This window comes from Narcine bancroftii, chromosome 5, assembly GCF_036971445.1.
Source record: "Narcine bancroftii isolate sNarBan1 chromosome 5, sNarBan1.hap1, whole genome shotgun sequence".
In the NCBI taxonomy this organism is placed as follows: Eukaryota; Metazoa; Chordata; class Chondrichthyes; order Torpediniformes; family Narcinidae; genus Narcine; species Narcine bancroftii.
In genome coordinates, this window is record NC_091473.1 from 195,177,275 (window position 1) to 195,197,336 (window position 20,062).

General features: G+C 49.3%; 1 protein-coding gene across 2 annotated transcripts in view; it reads left to right on the forward strand.

Annotated features, from left to right (window-relative positions):
* Positions 1–20,062, forward strand: part of LOC138764512 (KH homology domain-containing protein 4-like) — a 59,525-nt gene that overhangs the window by 30,109 nt on the left and 9,354 nt on the right. For both annotated transcript variants that reach the window (XM_069940571.1, XM_069940570.1), the window contains exons 7-12: positions 2,870–3,081; positions 5,106–5,166; positions 6,489–6,549; positions 15,183–15,370; positions 15,820–15,966; positions 17,521–17,630. In XM_069940571.1, the coding sequence (XP_069796672.1) occupies positions 2,870–3,081; positions 5,106–5,166; positions 6,489–6,549; positions 15,183–15,370; positions 15,820–15,966; positions 17,521–17,630 (779 nt within the window). The remainder of the gene's footprint in view (positions 1–2,869; positions 3,082–5,105; positions 5,167–6,488; positions 6,550–15,182; positions 15,371–15,819; positions 15,967–17,520; positions 17,631–20,062) is intronic.

A 20,062-nucleotide genomic window follows, 5' to 3' on the forward strand; every position in this document is an offset into this window, starting at 1 on the left:
GTGAGTACCAGCGCTCGCCACCAGGACCGCGGCAGGAGCTTCATCCTGTGAGGCGCGGTCGGAGTTCGTGGCTGTGTACCTCCCACGGGAATGTGGGGTGGAACACTGGTGTGGGGGGGCTTGACATTGTCTGGGTCCTAGAGGGTCGGGGGTGTTCCTGGGGGTGGTAGTGTCTTGTATCCTGTGCGATTTGGGGAAGGGGGTGATGTGTTTGATGGGAGAGAGACCGGTGGATTTGATGGCAAAAGTCACGCCTCTAATCCTAAAAGGGAGGCATCTGGAGTGAAATGGATCCATCAGGCAGATACAGCATGGATTCAGTAAAGGCAGGATACAATGAGTAGTAGGTAGAGGGGAACAGGTAGACGTTGTTTACCTGGATTTTGAGAAGGTGTTCGATAAGGTGCTACATTAAAGACATACAGAAGATAAAGATGGATGGAGTTGGGAGGTGATGTACTAGATGGACAGAGGATTGGTTAACTAATGGAAAGCAGAGAGTTAGGGTACAGGGGTGTTTCTGATTGGCAATCAGTGGTGAGCGAAGTGCTGCAAGGTTCGGTGCTGGGCTCACAACTGTTCATAATGTACATAAACAATATGGAGCTCGGCTTTCTCTGCTTCCTTTCGAGCTTTCTTTTCTCGAAACATGCCCACTCGTCAGGCATGCTGTGGTTTTCTGAGGCTATTTTCTCCAGCGCTACTGGAGCCGGCCTCAGACAGCCCGCTGTGCTGCCTGCCAAAGGGCAGCCGCTTGCCCTTCCATTCCACCATTTGGCCCACTGCCAAATAATAGGAGCCCTGTTGCTTGGCTGCTGGCTGTGGCACATGAATGCACTGATGGGCAGCGACACAGGGAAAGACTTTTGCATTGGTTTGTGGGCCAGATAAGTTTGGATCTGGGCTGCCGGCCATAGGTTGCTCACCCCTGGTGTCGTGTCATCAACTTTACTGATGATACTGAGTGGAAAAGCAAATTGTTAAGGGATATAGAGGGATATAGATAGGCTAAGTGAGTGGGCAAGGGTCTGGCAGATGGAGGACAATGTTGGTAAATGTGAGGTTATCCATCTTGGAAGGAAAAATGGAAGATTATAATATTTAAATGGCAGGTGACTGCAACAGCTGCCGTGCTGAGGAACTTGGGAGGGCTTGTGCATGAATCGCAAAACTCCTTTGCAGGTGCTGCAGGCTGTTAGGAAGGCAACTGGAATGTTGGCCTTCATTGCTGGAGAAATAGAATTTAGGAGCAGGGAGGTTATGCTGTAACTGTACAAGGCACTGGAGAGGCCTCATCTGGAGAACTGAGGCAGTTCTGGTCTCATTGGAGGAAGGATTGACTCGCTTTGGAGGCAGTGCAAAGGACAGAGATGAAGGGGTTGGGCTATGAGGAGATATTGAGTCATCTGGGACTGTACTCGCTGGAATTTAGAAGATTGACGGGATCTTATAGAAACATAAAATTATGAAAGGTATAGATAAGATGGAGGTAGGTAAGTTGTTTTGATTGGTGGGGGAGACCAGAACGAGGGAAAACAGCCTCAAGATTCAGGGTAGTAGATTTAGAATGGCGATGAGGAGGAACTGCTTTTCCCAGAGGGGGGTGAATCTGTGGATTTCGCTGCCCATTGAAGCAGTGGAGGCGACTTCAGTAAATATACTTAAGACAAAGTTGGATAAATTTTTACATTGTCGGGGAATTAAGGGATATGGGGAAAAGGCTGGTAGGTAGAGATGAACCCATCACAACAAGATTTCAAGATAAAGGAACAGGTCTGTTCCATGACTATGCACTAAGCCAAACTAAACTCACCCCTTGTTCCAATTACCAGCCTTTTTCCCATATCCTTTGATACCCTTACTAATGAAATACCTATCGATTTTCTGTTTAAATACCCCCAGTGATCTGGCCTCCACTGCTTTATACGGCAATGAGTTCCACAGATCCAGGATCCTCTGACTCTAGAAGTTCTTCCTCCTCTCTGTTTTGATTGGATAACTAATTTTAAGACTATGACCCCTTGTCCTCGACTCACCCATCAAGGGAAACATCCACATTCACTCTGTCAAAACCTTTCAATATTCAAAATGTCTCTATGAGATTCCCCCTCACTCTCCTATACTCCCAACGAGTACAACCCAAGAACTGCCAAAATGGTGGGGTGGGGTGGGGACAGGGGGAGGAGCACGGGCCCACAGGGAGGAGGTAATAGGTGGATAAGGGAGGGAGGGCACACAAACAAAAGGGGGAGGGGGGAATAGCTCTGTTAATGGGGAGGGAAGGGGTTGGAAAGCTGGAGGAAAGGTGACAGAGTGTTGGGAAAGAGCGGGTGAATGGGGAGTAGGCAAGCACAAACTGGAGAAGATAATGTTAATGCCATACAGTTGGAGAGTGGTCTTGGTTTGGCAGTGTATGAGGTCACAGACAGACATTGTCAGCGTGGGAGTGGGGCACAGAATTGAAATGATTCTATCATCTAGGGGCTACAAGAGGTGGTTAGCATCAAGCATCGCAAAAATTCCTCCAAAATCAGCCAGGGAAGGGAGGAGGAGGTTGTGCAGAGATGGAATAGGCCCTTCGGCCCAATCCCTCTGTGCCTGCCGAGGTGGTTTGTCCCAGTTGTCTGCATTTGCTCCATGTCCTTTGATCCATTCAATCTGCGATTGGCCCAGTGTCCCTGGGTGTTGCAATTGTTCCTGCTGAGACAACTTCCACTGGCAGCTCCTCCTGGATATGGAAAGGGTTTTCCCTTCATGTGGAGGGGAGGGGGCACAATTTCTGGGAGGGGTTTTGTTTGGCAGCTGCCCTACACTGTTGTGCTTGCCCTGGTGGTCCGTGTGTGACCAGCCCTTTTGTCTTGTTCTGCAGATGCACTATGTACAAGATAAGGTGTTTGTGGGCCTCGAGCAAACCACGCCGGCCTTCAACATCAAGGAGAAGGTGGAGGGTCCAGGGGGCTCATACTTGCAGCACATTCAGGCTGAGACTGGTGCCAAGGTTTTTCTCCGCGGCAAGGGCTCGGGTTGCCTGGAGCCGGCCTCTGGGAGAGAGGCCTTTGAGCCCATGTACATCTATATCAGGTACAGAGCACAGTCCCAGCTGACACCTCGCAGTACCGAGTCAGGTCCGCCAGAGATCCCATTTCTGACCCCCCACTCTGCACTTCCCTTGCCCCTTCCCCTCCCCTACACACTCTTGGCAGCTCATTGATTATCCCATCAGAATGACGAGGGGTCCACGGAGGTCACAGGGTGGAGAGCCGGGGTCCCTGGGACCAGAGATGGCACCCCTCCCTGCTGCACTGTCCCAGCCTGGTGTTCGTGTTCCAGCTGATTAGTCTGCATTTGCTTGCGGAATCTCGGCCCACTGCATAATGCTGACCGGTGGCCCCATCTCCCAGCAGTTGGCCTGGTGCCCTCCAGGCCCAGGTGATTCGTGCTCGCGCTGGTGACTCTTACTTCTGGCGGTATTGCCAATACCACAATCCTCCACCACTCCCACCCCCCGACCCCATCCTGGATCTATTCACCCCTGATGATGAAGTGGTGTCTACTTGCCCTCGGCATGGTCAAGCTCGAACACTCAGGCCTGTATGAGCTACCAGGATGGGCCTGCGATTCCCCATGCACTGCTGCTGTCCACCAGTGCAAGGTAGATGTCCCCGAATGACTAGGGTGGTCTGTGAAGCCCTGCACTGGTAGGTGCTTGGTTGCATGCTACGAGGTCTGTGTGAAGGACTCCACACACCCCTCACGTAAACTGTTCTCCCTTCTGGCATCTGGTAGGTGGTACCATAGCACTCAAGCCCTTGCGTCCAAATTGGGCAACATTTTTTCCCCCAAGCTGTCAGGCTTCTGAATTCTCAGAACATGTGGATAATGTACCACTGTGAACATCTTAATATTTCAATGAGTTTAACTTCTATTCTAACATATTTATGTAAATGTGCTCCGAGGTCCTGGAGAAATGCTAACTTGTCTTTACCAAGCGAGCATGGTATGAACATTAAATAAAGGTGACTTGACTTGCTCTGGATCTGACCCTGGATTGACGCGAGCTTACCCATCTGGTGGAGTCACTGAGCTGGGAGTGGTTGCAGCTTGTAGCTTTTTAAATTTCAAGATTCTTTTATTGTCATGTAATAAAACAGATGTGATATTAGAAAATTTCCTTTAGTCTACTGTAAGGCAGATAATGGTTCACCGTCAGCACAAATTGCCCAGCACCCCTTACAGTCACAGAAAGAGAAGAAAAGGAAAGTCCCTCCAGAGTCTGAGTGTCCATGGACTGGACTCCAGCACTCCTGCAGCCGCTGTAGCCACACAACGTTTAGTCGAAATCATCACCAACCTGATCTCCAGATCCAGACCTCCGACATGATTAGGAACCCTTCAGCGCCCTCTCGCATCCTGGTCCAATTCCTGGTTCCCCTACAGCCATTCTCCAGCAGCCTGGTGCAAATCCCTTGACCGCAGTCTACAGCTTGCGTGGGTTCCTCACCTCACCATCTGAGCGCTGCCTGTGTGTTTCTCCAGCATCAGAACCCCTCGCTGGTCCGCTGCTGTAGTCACCATCCCGTGAGTCATCTCTGCTTCTCCTTCTCCCCATTTTCTGGTGCCCTGTGCCAGACCCCTCCACTTCTCCAGAGTCTGCAACTGATCATAGGCACACTGCCATCATGGGGCCAGTCGCTGCCTTCATGGATCTTTTAACAGGCTGTTTAAAGTGGAACTGGGTGGTTGGACCCTGTGAGAGAGTGCTGTGTCTCTGCTCCTTGCTCTTCCAGGGTCCACACCAGTGGCAGTGCTGCCATTACAGCAGCTCTGGAATGCCACCATTTTATTTTTGCTGTTATTGAATGTTTAATGTTAGACATAATTTCCGCTGTCCAGATACACCAACCCCGCCCGCCTATGGGTTGTGGAAGGATACCCACATGGACATGAGATGTACAAATTCCTTGCAGGATTCGAGCGTGGATCGTTGGCGCTGTAATTCTGTGCCCTCTTCTCTTGTGCATGTAAGGATTGTGGGTGGGGGCTGGCATGGGGTCCAGGGCTGTTCCTGCCTCTCGCAGCACTTACATGTTTGCCCTTCCCCTCAGCCACCCCAAGCCAGAGGGTCTGTCTGCTGCGAGGAAACTCTGTGAAAGCCTGCTGCAGACGGTGAGTACTGCCTCTGTCGTAGCGTCCCAGAGCTGGTTAATCTTCCCCTCAACCCCTGGCCACAGGCAACCACGCGGTGAATCTACAGGCAGAAACATCGGGAATTTCCGTGTGTTCGGGGTGGGTGCGGTGAGGTGGGGAGGAGTAAAGCTTCTGCCTCAGCTTGGACTTGTTGACCACAGAGAGAGGACCCTCAGGACTGAATGTTTAGAATCATAATCTATTGTCATGAACATGTCACAAAATTTGTTGTTTCACAGTGCAAATATTGCTATAAATTACATTTAAAAATAAATAAATTGGTGTAAAATAAGAAAAAGTCAGGAAGCGCCTGTAGTTCATCGTCCATTCAGAAATCTGATGGCAGAGAGAAGAAGCTGTTCTTGTGCCGCTGAGTGCTCGTGTTTAGGCTCCTGTACCCCCTTCCTGATGGTAGCAGAATGAAGAGGGCATGATCTAGGTGATGAAGATCCTTGAGGATAGAGGCCGTTGTCTTAAGACACGACCTCTTGTAGATGTCCTTGATGGAGTGAAGACCATGATGGTGCTGGCTGAGTTAGCAATTCTCTGTAGTTTTCCTGTCCTGAACATTGTCTTGTCCAAATCAGGCAGTGATGCAACCTGGCAGAATGCTCTCTGCAGTCCACCTGTAGAAATTTGCAAGTCTTTGGTGATGAACCAAATCTCCTCAAATTCCTCACAAAGAATAGCCGCTGGCGAGCCTTCTTTGTGATTGCATTGACATGGAGGGCCCAGGACAGATCCTCAGAGATGTTGACACCCAGGAACTTGAAGTTCTTGACACTCGGCATTACTGACCCCTTGATTAGGACTGGTTCGTGTTCTCTTGATTTCCCTTTCCTGAAGTCTCAATCAGCTCACAGCAGGTTGTCTGTTGCTTCTAATCTGTAGTCTCCTGTGTCCATCCGTCCAGTTTGTCTGTGGGGCCCTAGGTTTGGGAATTACCCCAGCATGCTCTCTGTGTCTGAACTGAGCTCTCCACAACACAAGAGGTGGTTTAGCCCATTGGGTATCTGTTGACCTTCAATCCCATCCAACCCCCAACTTCTTTCTGTGTGACTTGTTCTCTCATCGGCTCTGTCCCACCGACATGTGGGGGATGGTTTACAGCCATTTGGACTATGGGAGGGAAGGGAGGGAGCAGGGAACCCACCTGGTTGTGCAGACACTACACTGCCACTGCCGAGGTCAGTGGAGCATCAGGAGCACTGCTGCCTGTTATATCACCAGCATGGTGGGTGAGGGTTGTGTGTGTGTGCATGCACTACAAGTGATGGCCTTTCCTTCCTGCCTCTGCCCAGGTTCATAACGAACATTCCAGGTTCCTGACTCAGATGAATTCTTCAGCCATGCCGCCTCAAGGTAACCCTTGTGAAATGTCTCTGGGATTTCAGATTAGATACCAGAGGATACCACTGGGCAATTGAATTCAACAGATGAAAGGCAATCGAGGTCAGGTGACCCAAACACCACTATGGAAGTGAGGGACTGCATAGTGGAGTGGTCATCAAGGGAGTGGTCATTGTTGGAGTGTCTGAGTCAGTGGAAAGGCTTTGGCTCACGGGGCTTTGGGGTGAAGGCTGAGGTGGTGGTGCTGGAGTTGAAGTAGGAAAGGGCCATCCTATTCGAGGAACAAACAGGATTCAGCAGGTAGGCACAGGTCAGGCCAGGTTTTAGATATCATATTTTTTTTCCTCTCGTCATAGACAGTGGGAATGGCAGCCAAGGCTCCTCTTGCAGAATGTGGGTCATCAGTAAAGCCAGCATTATCCCTAATGACCTCATCTGTGAGAAGTTCATCCAGCTGCAGCTCCTGACAAACCGAGTTACTCCATATCATTCAGGAGGGGGTAATAGACAAGAGTTACAGGGACACTATCACACACACCTAGGAGGCCGGAGGAGGGTAGATGGGAGACAGTCAGGAGACGGAAAGAGAACAGGCAGGCAGTGCGGGGCTCCCCTGTGGTCCTCCCCCTCAATAACGTATACCAGTTTGGATACTGTTGGGGGAGACAACCTACCAGGGAAGGGAGAAGAGATGAGCTGTAGTGATAGAGGATTCCATAGTTGGGGGGGAGATGAGGTTCTGTGGAGAAGATTGAGTATCCCAGATGCTTTGTTGTCTCCCTGGTGCCAGTGTCTAAGATATCTCAGATCGCGTTTACGTTATTCTCAGGAGGGAGGGTGAGCAGCCAGATGTCATGATCCATGTAGTGACCAGTTACGTGGGCTGGAAAGGTAAGGATGTCCTGCAAGGAGAGTTCAGGGATATAGGCACCAAGTTAGAGGACAGGTCCTCCAGGGTTATGATCTCAGGATTGATGCCCGTGCCACGTGCTAGTGAGGTTAGAAATAGGAGGATAATGCAGCTTAACACGTGGATAAAGACACGGTGCAGGAGGGAGGGTTTTAGGTTTCCAGATCAATGGGCTCTCTTCCAGGGAAGGTGAGACCTGTTTCGTCAGAATGGTTTTCATCTGAACTGAAAGTGGACTAATATCCTTTTGTGAAGATTTGCTTGTGCTGCTCTGGGGGCAGTTTAAACTAAATTTGCAGGGGAATTGGAACCAGAGTGCTAGAAGAGAGGAAGAGAGAAAGGATGATGTGAAAACTGGAGGTATCTTTAGAAGTCAACAGGTTGCATGTGCTGGAAATGTTCTTTGGCGCATCTATTTCGTTGCAAGGAAGACAGATGAGCTTAAAAGAGTGTGGATTGGCACGTGGAATTGTGACATTGTGGTCATTAGTGAAACTTGGTTGCAAGAAGGCAGGGCTGGCAGCTCAGTGTTCCAGGCTTCCGTTGCTTACATGCGATAGAAGGGGTGTGATGAATGAGGAAAGAGAGGTAGTGCCCAGGCAGGACAGTCTGCAGAGTTCGTCTACTGAGGCTAGATGGGTGGAAATTAGGAACGGGAAAGATATGACCTCAGTCATGGGGTTGTATTAAATAGAATTGGAGGAGCAAATCTGTAGAGATAACAGACACCTGCAAGTTTTGATAGGAGATTTCAGTTTTTCACATATTGACTGGGACTCCCAGACTGAAAGGGCTGGATGCTTGGAGTTTGTCAAATGTTTTCAGGAAAGTTTTCTAAATCAATATCTTTTCTTTCTTTGGCTTGGCTTCGCGGACGAAGATTTATGGAGGGGGTAAAAAGTCCACGTCAGCTGCAGGCTCGTTTGTGGCTGACCAGTCCGATGCGGGACAGGCAGACACGATTGCAGCGGTTGCAAGGGAAAATTGGTTGGTTGGGGTTGGGTGTTGGGTTTTTCCTCCTTTGCCTTTTGTCAGTGAGGTGGGCTCTGCGGTCTTCTTCAAAGGAGGCTGCTGCCCGCCAAACTGTGAGGCGCCAAGATGCACGGTTTGAGGCGTTATCAGCCCACTGGCGGTGGTCAATGTGGCAGGCACCAAGAGATTTCTTTAGGCAGTCCTTGTACCTTTTCTTTGGTGCACCTCTGTCACGGTGGCCAGTGGAGAGCTCGCCATATAATACGATCTTGGGAAGGCGATGGTCCTCCATTCTGGAGACGTGACCCATCCAGCGCAGCTGGATCTTCAGCAGCGTGGACTCGATGCTGTCGACCTCTGCCATCTCGAGTACCTCGACGTTAGGGGTGTGAGCGCTCCAATGGATGTTGAGGATGGAGCGGAGACAACGCTGGTGGAAGCGTTCTAGGAGCCGTAGGTGGTGCCGGTAGAGGACCCATGATTCGGAGCCGAACAGGAGTGTGGGTATGACAACGGCTCTGTATACGCTTATCTTTGTGAGGTTTTTCAGTTGGTTGTTTTTCCAGACTCTTTTGTGTAGTCTTCCAAAGGCGCTATTTGCCTTGGCGAGTCTGTTGTCTATCTCATTGTCGATCCTTGCATCTGATGAAATGGTGCAGCCGAGATAGGTAAACTGGTTGACCGTTTTGAGTTTTGTGTGCCCGATGGAGATGTGGGGGGGCTGGTAGTCATGGTGGGGAGCTGGCTGATGGAGGACCTCAGTTTTCTTCAGGCTGACTTCCAGGCCAAACATTTTGGCAGTTTCCGCAAAGCAGGACGTCAAGCGCTGAAGAGCTGGCTCTGAATGGGCAACTAAAGCGGCATCATCTGCAAAGAGTAGTTCACGGACAAGTTTCTCTTGTGTCTTGGTGTGAGCTTGCAGGCGCCTCAGATTGAAGAGACTGCCATCCGTGCAAAGGACTCTACATCACCTTTGTTGACCTCACCAAAGCCTTCGACACCGTGAGCAGGAAAGGGCTTTGGCAAATGCTAGAGCGCATCGGATGTCCCCCAAAGTTCCTCAACATGATTATCCAACTGCACGAAAACCAACAAGGTCGGGTCAGATACAGCAATGAGCTCTCTGAACCCTTCTCCATTAACAATGGCGTGAAGCAAGGCTGTGTTCTCGCACCAACCCTCTTTTCAATCTTCTTCAGCATGATGCTGAACCAAGCCATGAAAGACCCCAACAATGAAGACGCTGTTTACAACCGGTACCGCACGGATGGCAGTCTCTAAATCAATATATAGAGGTACCAACTGGAGTGAGTACAATACTGGATCTCCTATTAGGGAACGAGTCAGGATAGGTAACAAAGGTATGTGTAGGGGAATATTTTGGGTCCAGTGATCATAATGCCATTAATTAATTATGGAGGAAAGGTCAGGGCCTCAGGATGAGATGCTAAATTGGAGAAAGGCCAATTTTGAGGAAATCCAAAAGGATCTAGAATGCGCAATTTGGGAGAAGTTGTTTTCGGGCAAGGATGTGGCGAGTTAAGTGGGAGACCTTCAAAGGTGAAATTTTGAGAGGTTAGAGCAGGGGTGTCAAACTCAAATTCACGGAGGGCCAAAATTAAAAACTTGGACTAAGTCGAGGGCTGAACTAAATATTTATTGAAAATTTTCAACAACATCTGCATGTTTTCTCTTCTTTCAACATATGTAATGTTAAACTTTTTCTTATTAAAATAAATTTTTAAAAAATATTCAATAAATAATATTTCTCTATAGAGGATTTGTCAAATGTTGCTAGTGTGCTGTCGAATAGTAAAATCTGAGGGCTATTGAGAATGTGGGAGAATAACATGATTACTGAAACAATCAAATGGGTGACTGATTATGGGCATGAACTCTAGCAGGGTTATTTGCCATGCCCTTTTTCCATTGGTACAGATATCCTTTGATTTACACACTTTTCAAGTTTTATGCCTAATGAGCTTGTATCCAGGTGCAGGACCATTTTTAACCAGGAATATATTTATCACTGTGACATGAAACTATTGGAAGATCGTTTTATCCTGAGATTAAAGTTCATAATACTTACTCAGGCCTGTGTGCGGGAGGGCAGGTTTGCGGGCGATCGGGTTGGACAACGACAGTGCGGGGGCATCGGCTCTCGCTGCAGGGCGGCATCTCGGTGGATCAGCGCTCCCGTCACCGTGAGTCGCGGGTCAGCCTGCGGCAGGGAGGGGGAGTGGGCAACGGTACTGGCGAGGTCAGGCCCGAGGCCTCCGGTTCCGGGCGCTGGGAAGCGGCCTTGGCTTCGCCTGACACCGGCCAGGACCCAAAACCAGAGTCCACGGTGAGACCCTGCAACGTAAACAGAGGAGGTGGGGGCGATTAGCGGGCTAACGCCAATGCATTCTGGGATTTATAGTATTAGCTGTGCATGCGCTATACTGGCGCGGCGGCCAGCGGGCCACCTCTAATACATTTTTGAAACGATCTTGCGGGCCGGCCAGAGTTTGACATGTGTGGGTTAGAGTTTGTATGTTCCTGTTAGGATTAAAGGCAAAGTTCATCAGGCATAGGGAACCTTGGTTTTTGAGGGATATTGGGGATCTGGTTTGGAAGAAGACAAAGTGTAGAACAGGTGTAAGCAACAAGGAGCAAATGAGGTACTTGAGTATAAAAATTGCAAGAAAAATCTCAAGAAAGAAATCAGGAAGGTTAAAAGAAGACACGAGGTTCCTTTCCAGACAATGTGGAGGAAATCCTCAGGGTTTCTATAGGTATATAAAGAGGAAAAAGATAGTAAGGGACAAAATTGATCCCCTCGAAGATCAGAGTGGTCAGCTTTGTATGGAGCCAAAAGAGATGGGGGAGATATTAAATGTTTCTTTTTCATCAATATTCACCCAGGAAAAGGGCATAGAGTCATGGGCTCATGGAACCGATACAGATTAAAGAGGAGGAGGTGCCTGCTATCTTAAAGCAAATAGGGGTGAATAAATTCCCAGGGCTTGACAAGATATTCCCATGGACCTTGAGGGAGGCCTAATGTAGAAACAGCAGGGGCCTTGACAGAAATATTTAAAATGTCCTTAGCCACAGGTGTGATGCTGGAAGATTGGAGAGTAGCTTATTCTGTTCTATTTAAAAATGCTTCAAAATAACCATGGAAATTAGAGGCCTGTGAGCCTGACTTCTCTCGTAGGTACATTATTGGAAGGTGTTCTAGAAGATCATATATACGTATTTGGATAGCCATGGATTGATTAGGGATAGTCAACATGGCTTTGTGCCTAGTAGGTCATGTTTAACTGATCTTCTAGAGTTTTGAGGAGGTTACCAGGAAAGTTGACAAAGGAAAGACTGTGGATGTTGTCTACATGGACTTTAGTAAGGCCTTTGACAAGGTCCCACTTGGGAGGTTAGTCAGGAAGGTTCAGATGCTCAGTATTCATAGTGAAGTAGTGAACTGGATTCGACAATGGCTGGACGAGAGAAGCCAGAGAGTAGTGGTGGATGATTACTTCTCAGACTGGAGGCCTGTGACTAGTGGTATGCCTCAGGGATTGGTGCTGACACCATTGATGTTTATCATCTACATCAATGATCTGGGTGATAATGTGGTAAATTGGATCAGTAAGTTTGCAGATGACACTAAGATTGGAGGCGTTGTGGACAGCGAGGAAGGTTTTCAAAGCTTGCTGAGGAATCTGGACCAGCTGGAAAAATGGGCTACAAAATGGTAGATGCAATTTAATGCAGACAAGTGTGAGGTGTTGCATTTTAGAAGGACAAACCAAGAAAGGACATACACGGTAGATGGTCGGGCTCTGAGAACTGTGGTAGGACAGGAATAAAGATATATAATTCCCTGAAAGTGGTGTCACAGGTTGATAGGGTTGTAAAGGGAACTTTGGCATATTGGCCTTCATAAATCAAAGTGTTGAGTACAGGAGTTGGGATGTTATGGTAAAGTTGTATAAAATATTGGGGAGGCCAAATCTGGAGTATTTTTAAAAATTTTTCACACTGTGAACCATATCAATCAAAATACATACAAACATTTCCCTCTTAAATATACACAGTCCCACCCCCCTCCAAACCCATAAACATTTACAATACAATAAAAACATTAAACAATGTCATCACACAATGAAAATAAACAAGAAAATTGTCTCGTCTACTTTTACAAAACAGTTTTTTCTTCTTATCATTTTATGGGGTAAATCTGGAGTATTTTGTGCAATTTTGGTCACCTAACTACAGGAAAGATATCAATAAGGTAGAAAGAGTGGAGAGAAAATTTACTAGAATGTTGCCCTGACTTCAGGGACTGAGTTACAGGGAAAGGTTAAACAGGTTAGGACTTTATTCCCTGGAGCAGACATTTGATTTAAAGTTATGAAGGGGATAGGTTGGCTTTTTGCACAGAGGGTAGGTGAGATACAAACCAGAGGACATGGGTTAAAGGTGAGAAGAGGGATGTTTAGGGAAAATATGAGGGGGAACTTCTTCACACAGAGAGCGGTGGGAGTGTGGAACGAGCTGCCAGCTGAAGTGGTGAATGTGGGCTCAATTTTAAGAAGAATTTGGACAGGTTCATGGATGGGAGGGGTATTGAGGGATATGGACTGGGTGTAGATCAGTGGGACTAGGCAAAATAAAAATGGTTCAGCACATTCTAGAAGGACCGAAGGGGCCTGTTTCTGTGCTGTAACATTCTATGGAGATTGTCAAAGTGGGGCACAGTGGGTTGACAGAGGAGGAGAACTCAAATGGAACACTACAGCACAGATACACCTTTCAGCCCGTCTCGTCTGCCCAGTCCAGATTCCTCCATATCCCTTCCATACATGTACCTGTCTCTTAAATATTCGCCTTTTCAGCCAGCAGCTCCCACCACTCCCTGTTTGAAGAAATTCCCTGAATCTTCCACCTAAACATCTCACTTTTCACCCTTAACCCATGTCCTCCAATCTCAGTGGAAAAAGTCTGCTTGAATTCACCCTACTTACACCCCTCATAATTTTGGATCTCATAGAACATTACAGTGCAGTAAATGTAGGGCACTGAGGAGTGCGGTAGAACAGAGGGATCTGGGAATACTGATACATGGTTCCCTGACAGTGGTATCAAAGAGGCATAAATCAAAGTATTGTGTATAGAAGTTGGTGAAGTGTGCAGGTTTGGTCATCGAACTACAGGAAAGATATTAATAATATAGAAAGAGTGCAGAGAAGATTTACTAGGATGAGTTACAGGGAAAGGTTAAACAGGTTTGGACTTTATACCCTGGAGCGTAGAAGAATGAGGGGAGATTTGATAGATGTATTTAAAATAATGAGGGGAGGATAGAAAGAGTAAATGTAAGTTGGCTTTTCCACTGAGGGTAGATGAGATACAAACCAGAGGACATGGGTTAAGAGTGAAAGGGGGAAAGTTTAGGGGGAACATTAAGGGGAAATTCTTCACGGAGAGTGGAACGAGCTGCCATCTGAAGTGGTGAATTTTAACATTTAAGAAGAATTTGGATAGGTACATGGACTGGGTGCAGATCAGTGGGAATAGGCAGTAAAATAGTTTGGCACAGACTGAAAGGGCCTTGTTTTGTCCTTACAAAATGCAACACCTCACATTTGTCTGCAAAATGGCAGATAGAATTTAATTCCATCTGCTATTTTTCCAGTTGGTCCAGATCCCTCCTGCAAGCTTTGAAAACCTTCCTTGCTGTTCGCAACATTTAGTGTCATCTGCAAACTTGCTGATCCAATTTACCACATTATCATCAAGATTGTTGATATAGAATGCAAACAACAATGGTCTCAGCACCAATCCTTGAGGCACACTATTAGGCACAGGCCGCCAGTCGGAGAAACAGCACCCACTACTACTCTCTTGACGTCTCCCGTTAGTTTAGTAATGAGGAGAGGGCGGTGGAAAGCATCCTGAGGATATGAGGGTTGAGAGCTAGTTTCACTAGGTGTTTGCATCTACTGCTGGAGTCCTGGGAATGGGATTCTCCCTCCCCCCACCCCGAGAGCTGTGGGGTGATGAGAACAGCCAGGAAGCTGCGGGAGTGGGGGGGGGGGGGGGGGGGCAACTGGTCTGGGATGGGTCTGGAGGATACTGAGACGAGGCTGATGTGGGGGCTGTTGGGATAGGGTGGAGCTGGAACAAGGCAGGTCTTGGGGGAGTGTGGATCTCTAGGTGAGATGGGACAGGACTGAGGGTAGTTTGGGTCTCTGGGTGGGACAGGGCAGGACAGGGGGGGGTGTGGTTCTCTGGGTGGGATGGGGCAGGACGGGCGTGGATCTCTGGGTGGGATGGGGTGGGAGTGAGGGGTTGATCTTTGATGGGATTGGGGTGGTGTGGATCTCTGCATGGGGGAGGTGGAAGAAGGGGTATGGATCTCTGGGTGGGACTGGGCGGTGTGGATCTCTGGGATGGGGCAGAACTAGGGGGGTGTGGGTCTGAGTGGGGCATAACAACTGGGGGGTGTGGGTCTCTGAGTGGGACATAACAGGACTGAGGGGTGTGGGTCTTTAGGTAGGATGGGGCAGGTCTGGGGGTGGTGTGGATCTCTAGGTGGGATGGCAGATTTGGGGATGTGGGATGTAATGGGATTGTGGGGGGGGCATGGGTCTCTGGTTGGGATGGGGCAGGTCTGGTGATGTGGGTCTCTGAGTGGGATGGGGATGGGGATGTGGATCTCTGGGTGGGCCAGGAAGGCAGAGCATCTCTCACATCCCCTGTTGTCATGTTGCAGGGTACCAGCAAGTCCCAGGTGGAGTTCCCCACCAGCCCTTCTACCCAGGCCAGGGTTACCCACCCAGCTACGCCGTCAACCTTGGCCCAGTTGCACCCTCTCCTGGCGCCTACCCAAGGCCGTGTGGCCCCACCACAGCTCCTTTCCCTGTGCCTGGAGCTGTGCAGCCGCTGGGACTTCCTGAGCAGGTAGGTGCACAGAGTGGGGAGGTGTGGTGGGAAGCATGTGGTGTGGTGGGGAGGGGAGCAGGTTGGGAGGCATTTGGGTTGGGAGGGAAGGGATAGCAGGAAGGAGTGGTGCGAGGCAAGGGGGGTGGTGAGGGGGGCGGCAGGGAGGGGAGTGGAGTGGTGGGAAGGGGAGGTGGTGGTGGGAAGGGGGTAGTGGCGAAGGGAGGAGATGGCAGGATGTGGTGTGGGGCACTGGGGGGGGATGAGAGATGGCGGGGAGGGGGTGGTGGGAAGGGGAGAGTTGCAGCAGGGATGGGGGCAGGGAGTGGCAGGGGGAAGGGACTCATGGCAGGGAGGGACGGGGCAGCAGGGAGAGGAGTGGTATGGCGTGGTGGGAAGCGGGGTGTGGGGGTGTGTGGTTGCTGGGATCCCACAGTAATCCCCCTGTTCCATGCCCTATGTTCCTCTAGAAGCCAACAGTTGGCACCTTCGCCCCCCCGTTGCCCACAACTGTTGCTGGTTATGCAGTAAGACCCGGCCCTCTGCCCCCACCCCAAGGGCACAAGCGGCGGTTCACAGAGGAGAGCGAGGAGGAGCTGGCCCTGCTGGGATACCAGGTGGGAGATGCGCCCTCACCTACTGCAGGATTGTGGCGAGGAGGCAGGCAGCGTGCGCTCCCAAAATGCGCCCCCAAAGTCCATCCTGCCCTGAGCACTCCCCCTCCGCCCCCCAGGATTCCCACTCCACCCCACACTGTACCATCACATACTCCCGGGGTTAGACACAAATTGAAGCTCCCTCTCACCATCCCATCACACACTCCTGGGGTTGGACACAGAATGAAGCTCCCTCGCACCATCCCATCACACACTCCTGGGGTCGGACACAGAGTAAAGCTCCCTCCGCACCGTCCCATCACACACTCTTGGGGTCAAGCACAGACTGAAGCTCCCTCTTCACTGTCCCATCAGACACTCCCGGGATCAGACATTGAGTGAAGCTCCCTCCGCACCGTCCCATCCTACACTTCCAGGGTTAGATGACGTGAAGCTCCCTTCGTACTGTTCTGTCCCACATTAGGTCCGTAAGACAGGGGCAGAAATAGGCCATTCAGCCCATTGAGTCTACTCCATGATATCCATTTTCCCATTCATCCCTCTCTGCCTGGTCTTCTCCCCATAACCTTTGATCTGGCTCATCAAGAACCTATCAATCTCTGTCTTAAATACACCCAATGACACCCAATCCAAATCTGTGTGTGGCAACAGATTTACCACCCTCTGACTGAAGATATTCTTCCGCATCTCTGTTCTAAGCGGACGCCCTTCAATGCTGAAGTTGTGGCCTCTTGTCCTAGTCTCTCCCACTGTGGGAAACCACCTTTCTACATCTACTCTGTCCATGCCTTTCAACATTTAAAATGTCTCAATGAGATCCCTCTCATTCCCCTAAATTCCAACGAGTGCAGGCCAAGAGCTGTCAAACGTTCCTCATTTGATAACCCTTTCATTCTGGGAATCATCCAAGTGAACCTCCACTGAACCCTCTCCAACGTCATTATGTCTTTTAAACAAGGATTCCAGAATTGCTCACGCGTGAGGTATCACCAGTGCCCTAGAAAGCCTCGACATCACATCTCTGCTCTTAAATTCTGTTCCTCTTGAAATGAATGCCAGCATTGCATTGCATTGCCAGGGCCTCTGGGAGCCTGGGCAACCGTGGAAATTTAAGTGGATGGTTTGGTCTAGGATTAGTGGCCTCAAACCCCTGTGTCTGACCAATGGCCAGTTGCTGCTACATTGATTTTGCCATCACCAGCCAAGGCCCTGTGCAGTGGAGCCACTGTTGAGGGCCCTGCTCACTCCCAGATTTCCGGGCAAGGAGTGAGTGCTAGTTTTACTGGCAAACTTGGAGCACTTGTCCCAGCCTCGTGATTTGTTGCAGCCTCTTCTGCCTTAAGGAACTAGTTGCGCCAGAACACAGGGCAGGGGACACCATCCCTGCCAACAGCCCGCACCTCTAGGTTCTTTACTTCCACTATCCTGAGAGCAGATTTGAGGGCGCCCCTTTTTGTAGCCCAGGGTATGTTCACGTCTGCAACCTAGCAACAGGGTGTTGCAGTAGGAAGCATTGTTACTACTGCTAATGCCGCTGCTTTTTTCTGCTCATAGCATGGACCCATTCATATGACTAATTTAGGTACAGGGTCCTCTCAGACTGGGAGAAGTGGAGCTGGTGTGATCCTCGCTGACTCCTGCGGCCGAGAGGATGTGGCAGACAGGTAGGTACATTGCTTCCAACCGTGTTTGTTTGTTCCCTCGGGCAGAGAGGTCCCGTCAAACGGGAAAGGAAGCGGACATAACAATGGCGCCTGAAGCTCGCAGTGGGAATGTGAAGAGACAGGGAAGGGAGGGGTAAAAATGCAACGCTGGAGAAACTCGGCTGGTCAAACAGCAAACAGTGGACTTTATGTAGCAAAGATACACAACCAACGTTTCGGGCTTGAGCCCTTCAAGGTATGACTAAATGTGGGCAGATGCCCGAACAAAATGGTGGGGGGGGGGGGAGCACGGACAGGAGGTAATAGGTGGATAAGAGAGGAAGGGCCCACCAGCAAACGGGGAGGGAGGATGGTTCTGTGAGTGGAGAGGGAAGGGGGTGAGAGCTGGAGGAAAGGGATGGGGAAGAGAGAGAACAGGGTGTGGTCTAGCAGAAACCAGAGAAGTCTATCTAGTTAGAGAGTTCCCAGAAGGAATATGAGGTGTTGTTCCTCCAATTTATGGGTGGCTTTGGTTTTGTAGTGCATGAGGCCATGGACAGACACGTTGGCCCAGGAGTGGGGTGCAGAATGAAGTGGTTGGTCCCTGTGTTACGGGTCCAGAGGACCTCAAAACCCAGCAGCAATAGATATTCACCAAGACAAATGATTACTTAAATAAAAATTGCTTTTAATTATCTTTAAACATGAAAATAGAATCAAAGTTTAACTTAACCCCCTTCTAATTCTGTGCACACGTATGTGTAATGAGTAAGTTTAGAAAAGTTCTTTGATTCACAGTCCAATCTCACTTCTTACTCCTCCAAGTTCACTGGTTGCAGGCAATTCTTATACTGTGCACAAAATTTAACATATATGAATTTCACCAAGCTTTGGTGCTTGAAATGTAAATAATTGCCGCTCAGGAAGGTTTTCAGAGAGAGATTTGTTGCTCGCTGGACACAAACTGATCTTTTCTAATCAGCCACGCCACAGGGCCTGTAACCTGTCTTGCCGAAGAAACTTACCCCATCAGGGTTTTCCAGATGATAACCTTTTTCTTTCAGGTCACCACAGAGTTCCTTTCTGTTTCTCTTATTTCAAGTGAAACATTAGGCAGCCAGTCCTCTCCTCTTGCATGGACCACAAGGGCTTTGACCAGGCTGAACTCACAACCTATCTTCAAAAGGGTTTTTTTTCCACAAGCTTGCCAGCTTGTCCTTTTCCAGTCCCAGCTGCTGCTGCTGAACTGGAGAACTGAATTCTCTCTCTGCTTGCAAAACCACATGACCCTCTTAGAACAGCCAAATGCCCTCAGACAGCGGCTCCCAACCTAATCCTCTGAGTTCTTTCATCTGTTGCTTTTTAAAACAATCCATTAGTGAAGGCCCTTGGGCACTCCCCAAAGCTTTTGTAAAGGCACTTGGAGCCAGCTTGAGCAGAGCTCCAGTATTTTAAATGCGATCTGTTTTGACGTGTTTGTATGTGACCTACACTAAAAAAACCTGCTACACTTTATCTCCCAAAAGCATATCTATATAAAATGCAGACAGAGCGAAAATGCTTAGTGAGACAATCTCCCAGTCTGTGCCCAGTCTCTATGATGTAGAGAAGGTCACAGCGGGACACCAGATGCAGTAAATCACTGATATACCAATGTTGCTTCACCTGGAAGTGCTGTTTGGGGCCCAGAATGGTAGTGAGGGAGGAGGTGTGGGCGCAAGTGGAAGCAGCAGAATTTGGGTTTCACGTGGCATTCAATGAATCTTCCACTGTCTGCAAATTTGGACATTGTCCAAGTGGGTTTCCTCCTACCTTCCAGCGACTGACCAGGGTAACACGAATTTAATCAATCAGTGCCAGCAGGGCCTGTTACCATGTGTCTAAAAGTAAAATCTGTGCACAAGCTGGTTTGCAACGGTCCGGTCCTGCGTTGTAGTTCCCTAAGTGAGCCTATCCTCGTCTCTTAGAAGATTGGAGAGGCAGAGTGGTCTGTCGGTGGGGAGATGAGGTGGGGGGGCCTGTGGCCTTTGTCTCAAGAATGTTGGAGGGGCAGTCTGGTGGTCTCTGTGGACTGCTGTGAGGAGTGGCCTCTGTCACTGTGCACAGGGATATGGTGAACAGTCCAGACCTGTGTGGATTGAAATATTTACAGAAATTTAAATTTCCACATACAGCATGGTGCAGGCCCTTCCAGCCCAAGTCCGTGCTGCCCAGATACTCCAATTATCCTACAACCCCGAACATTTGGGAGGGTTGGAGGAAATTGGAGGAAACCCACGCTGATACGAGGAGAACCTACCAACTTCTTACAGACTGCATAGGATTTGAAGCCTGGCCACTGGCACTGTAACAGCATTGTTCAGACCATGTAGAGAGATGGGTGGCCGCATGGACAGGCTGGGGTTCCAGCTTTGTATCTGCCAGAGCTCTCTGCAGGCCTTGAGGTGCCTGCT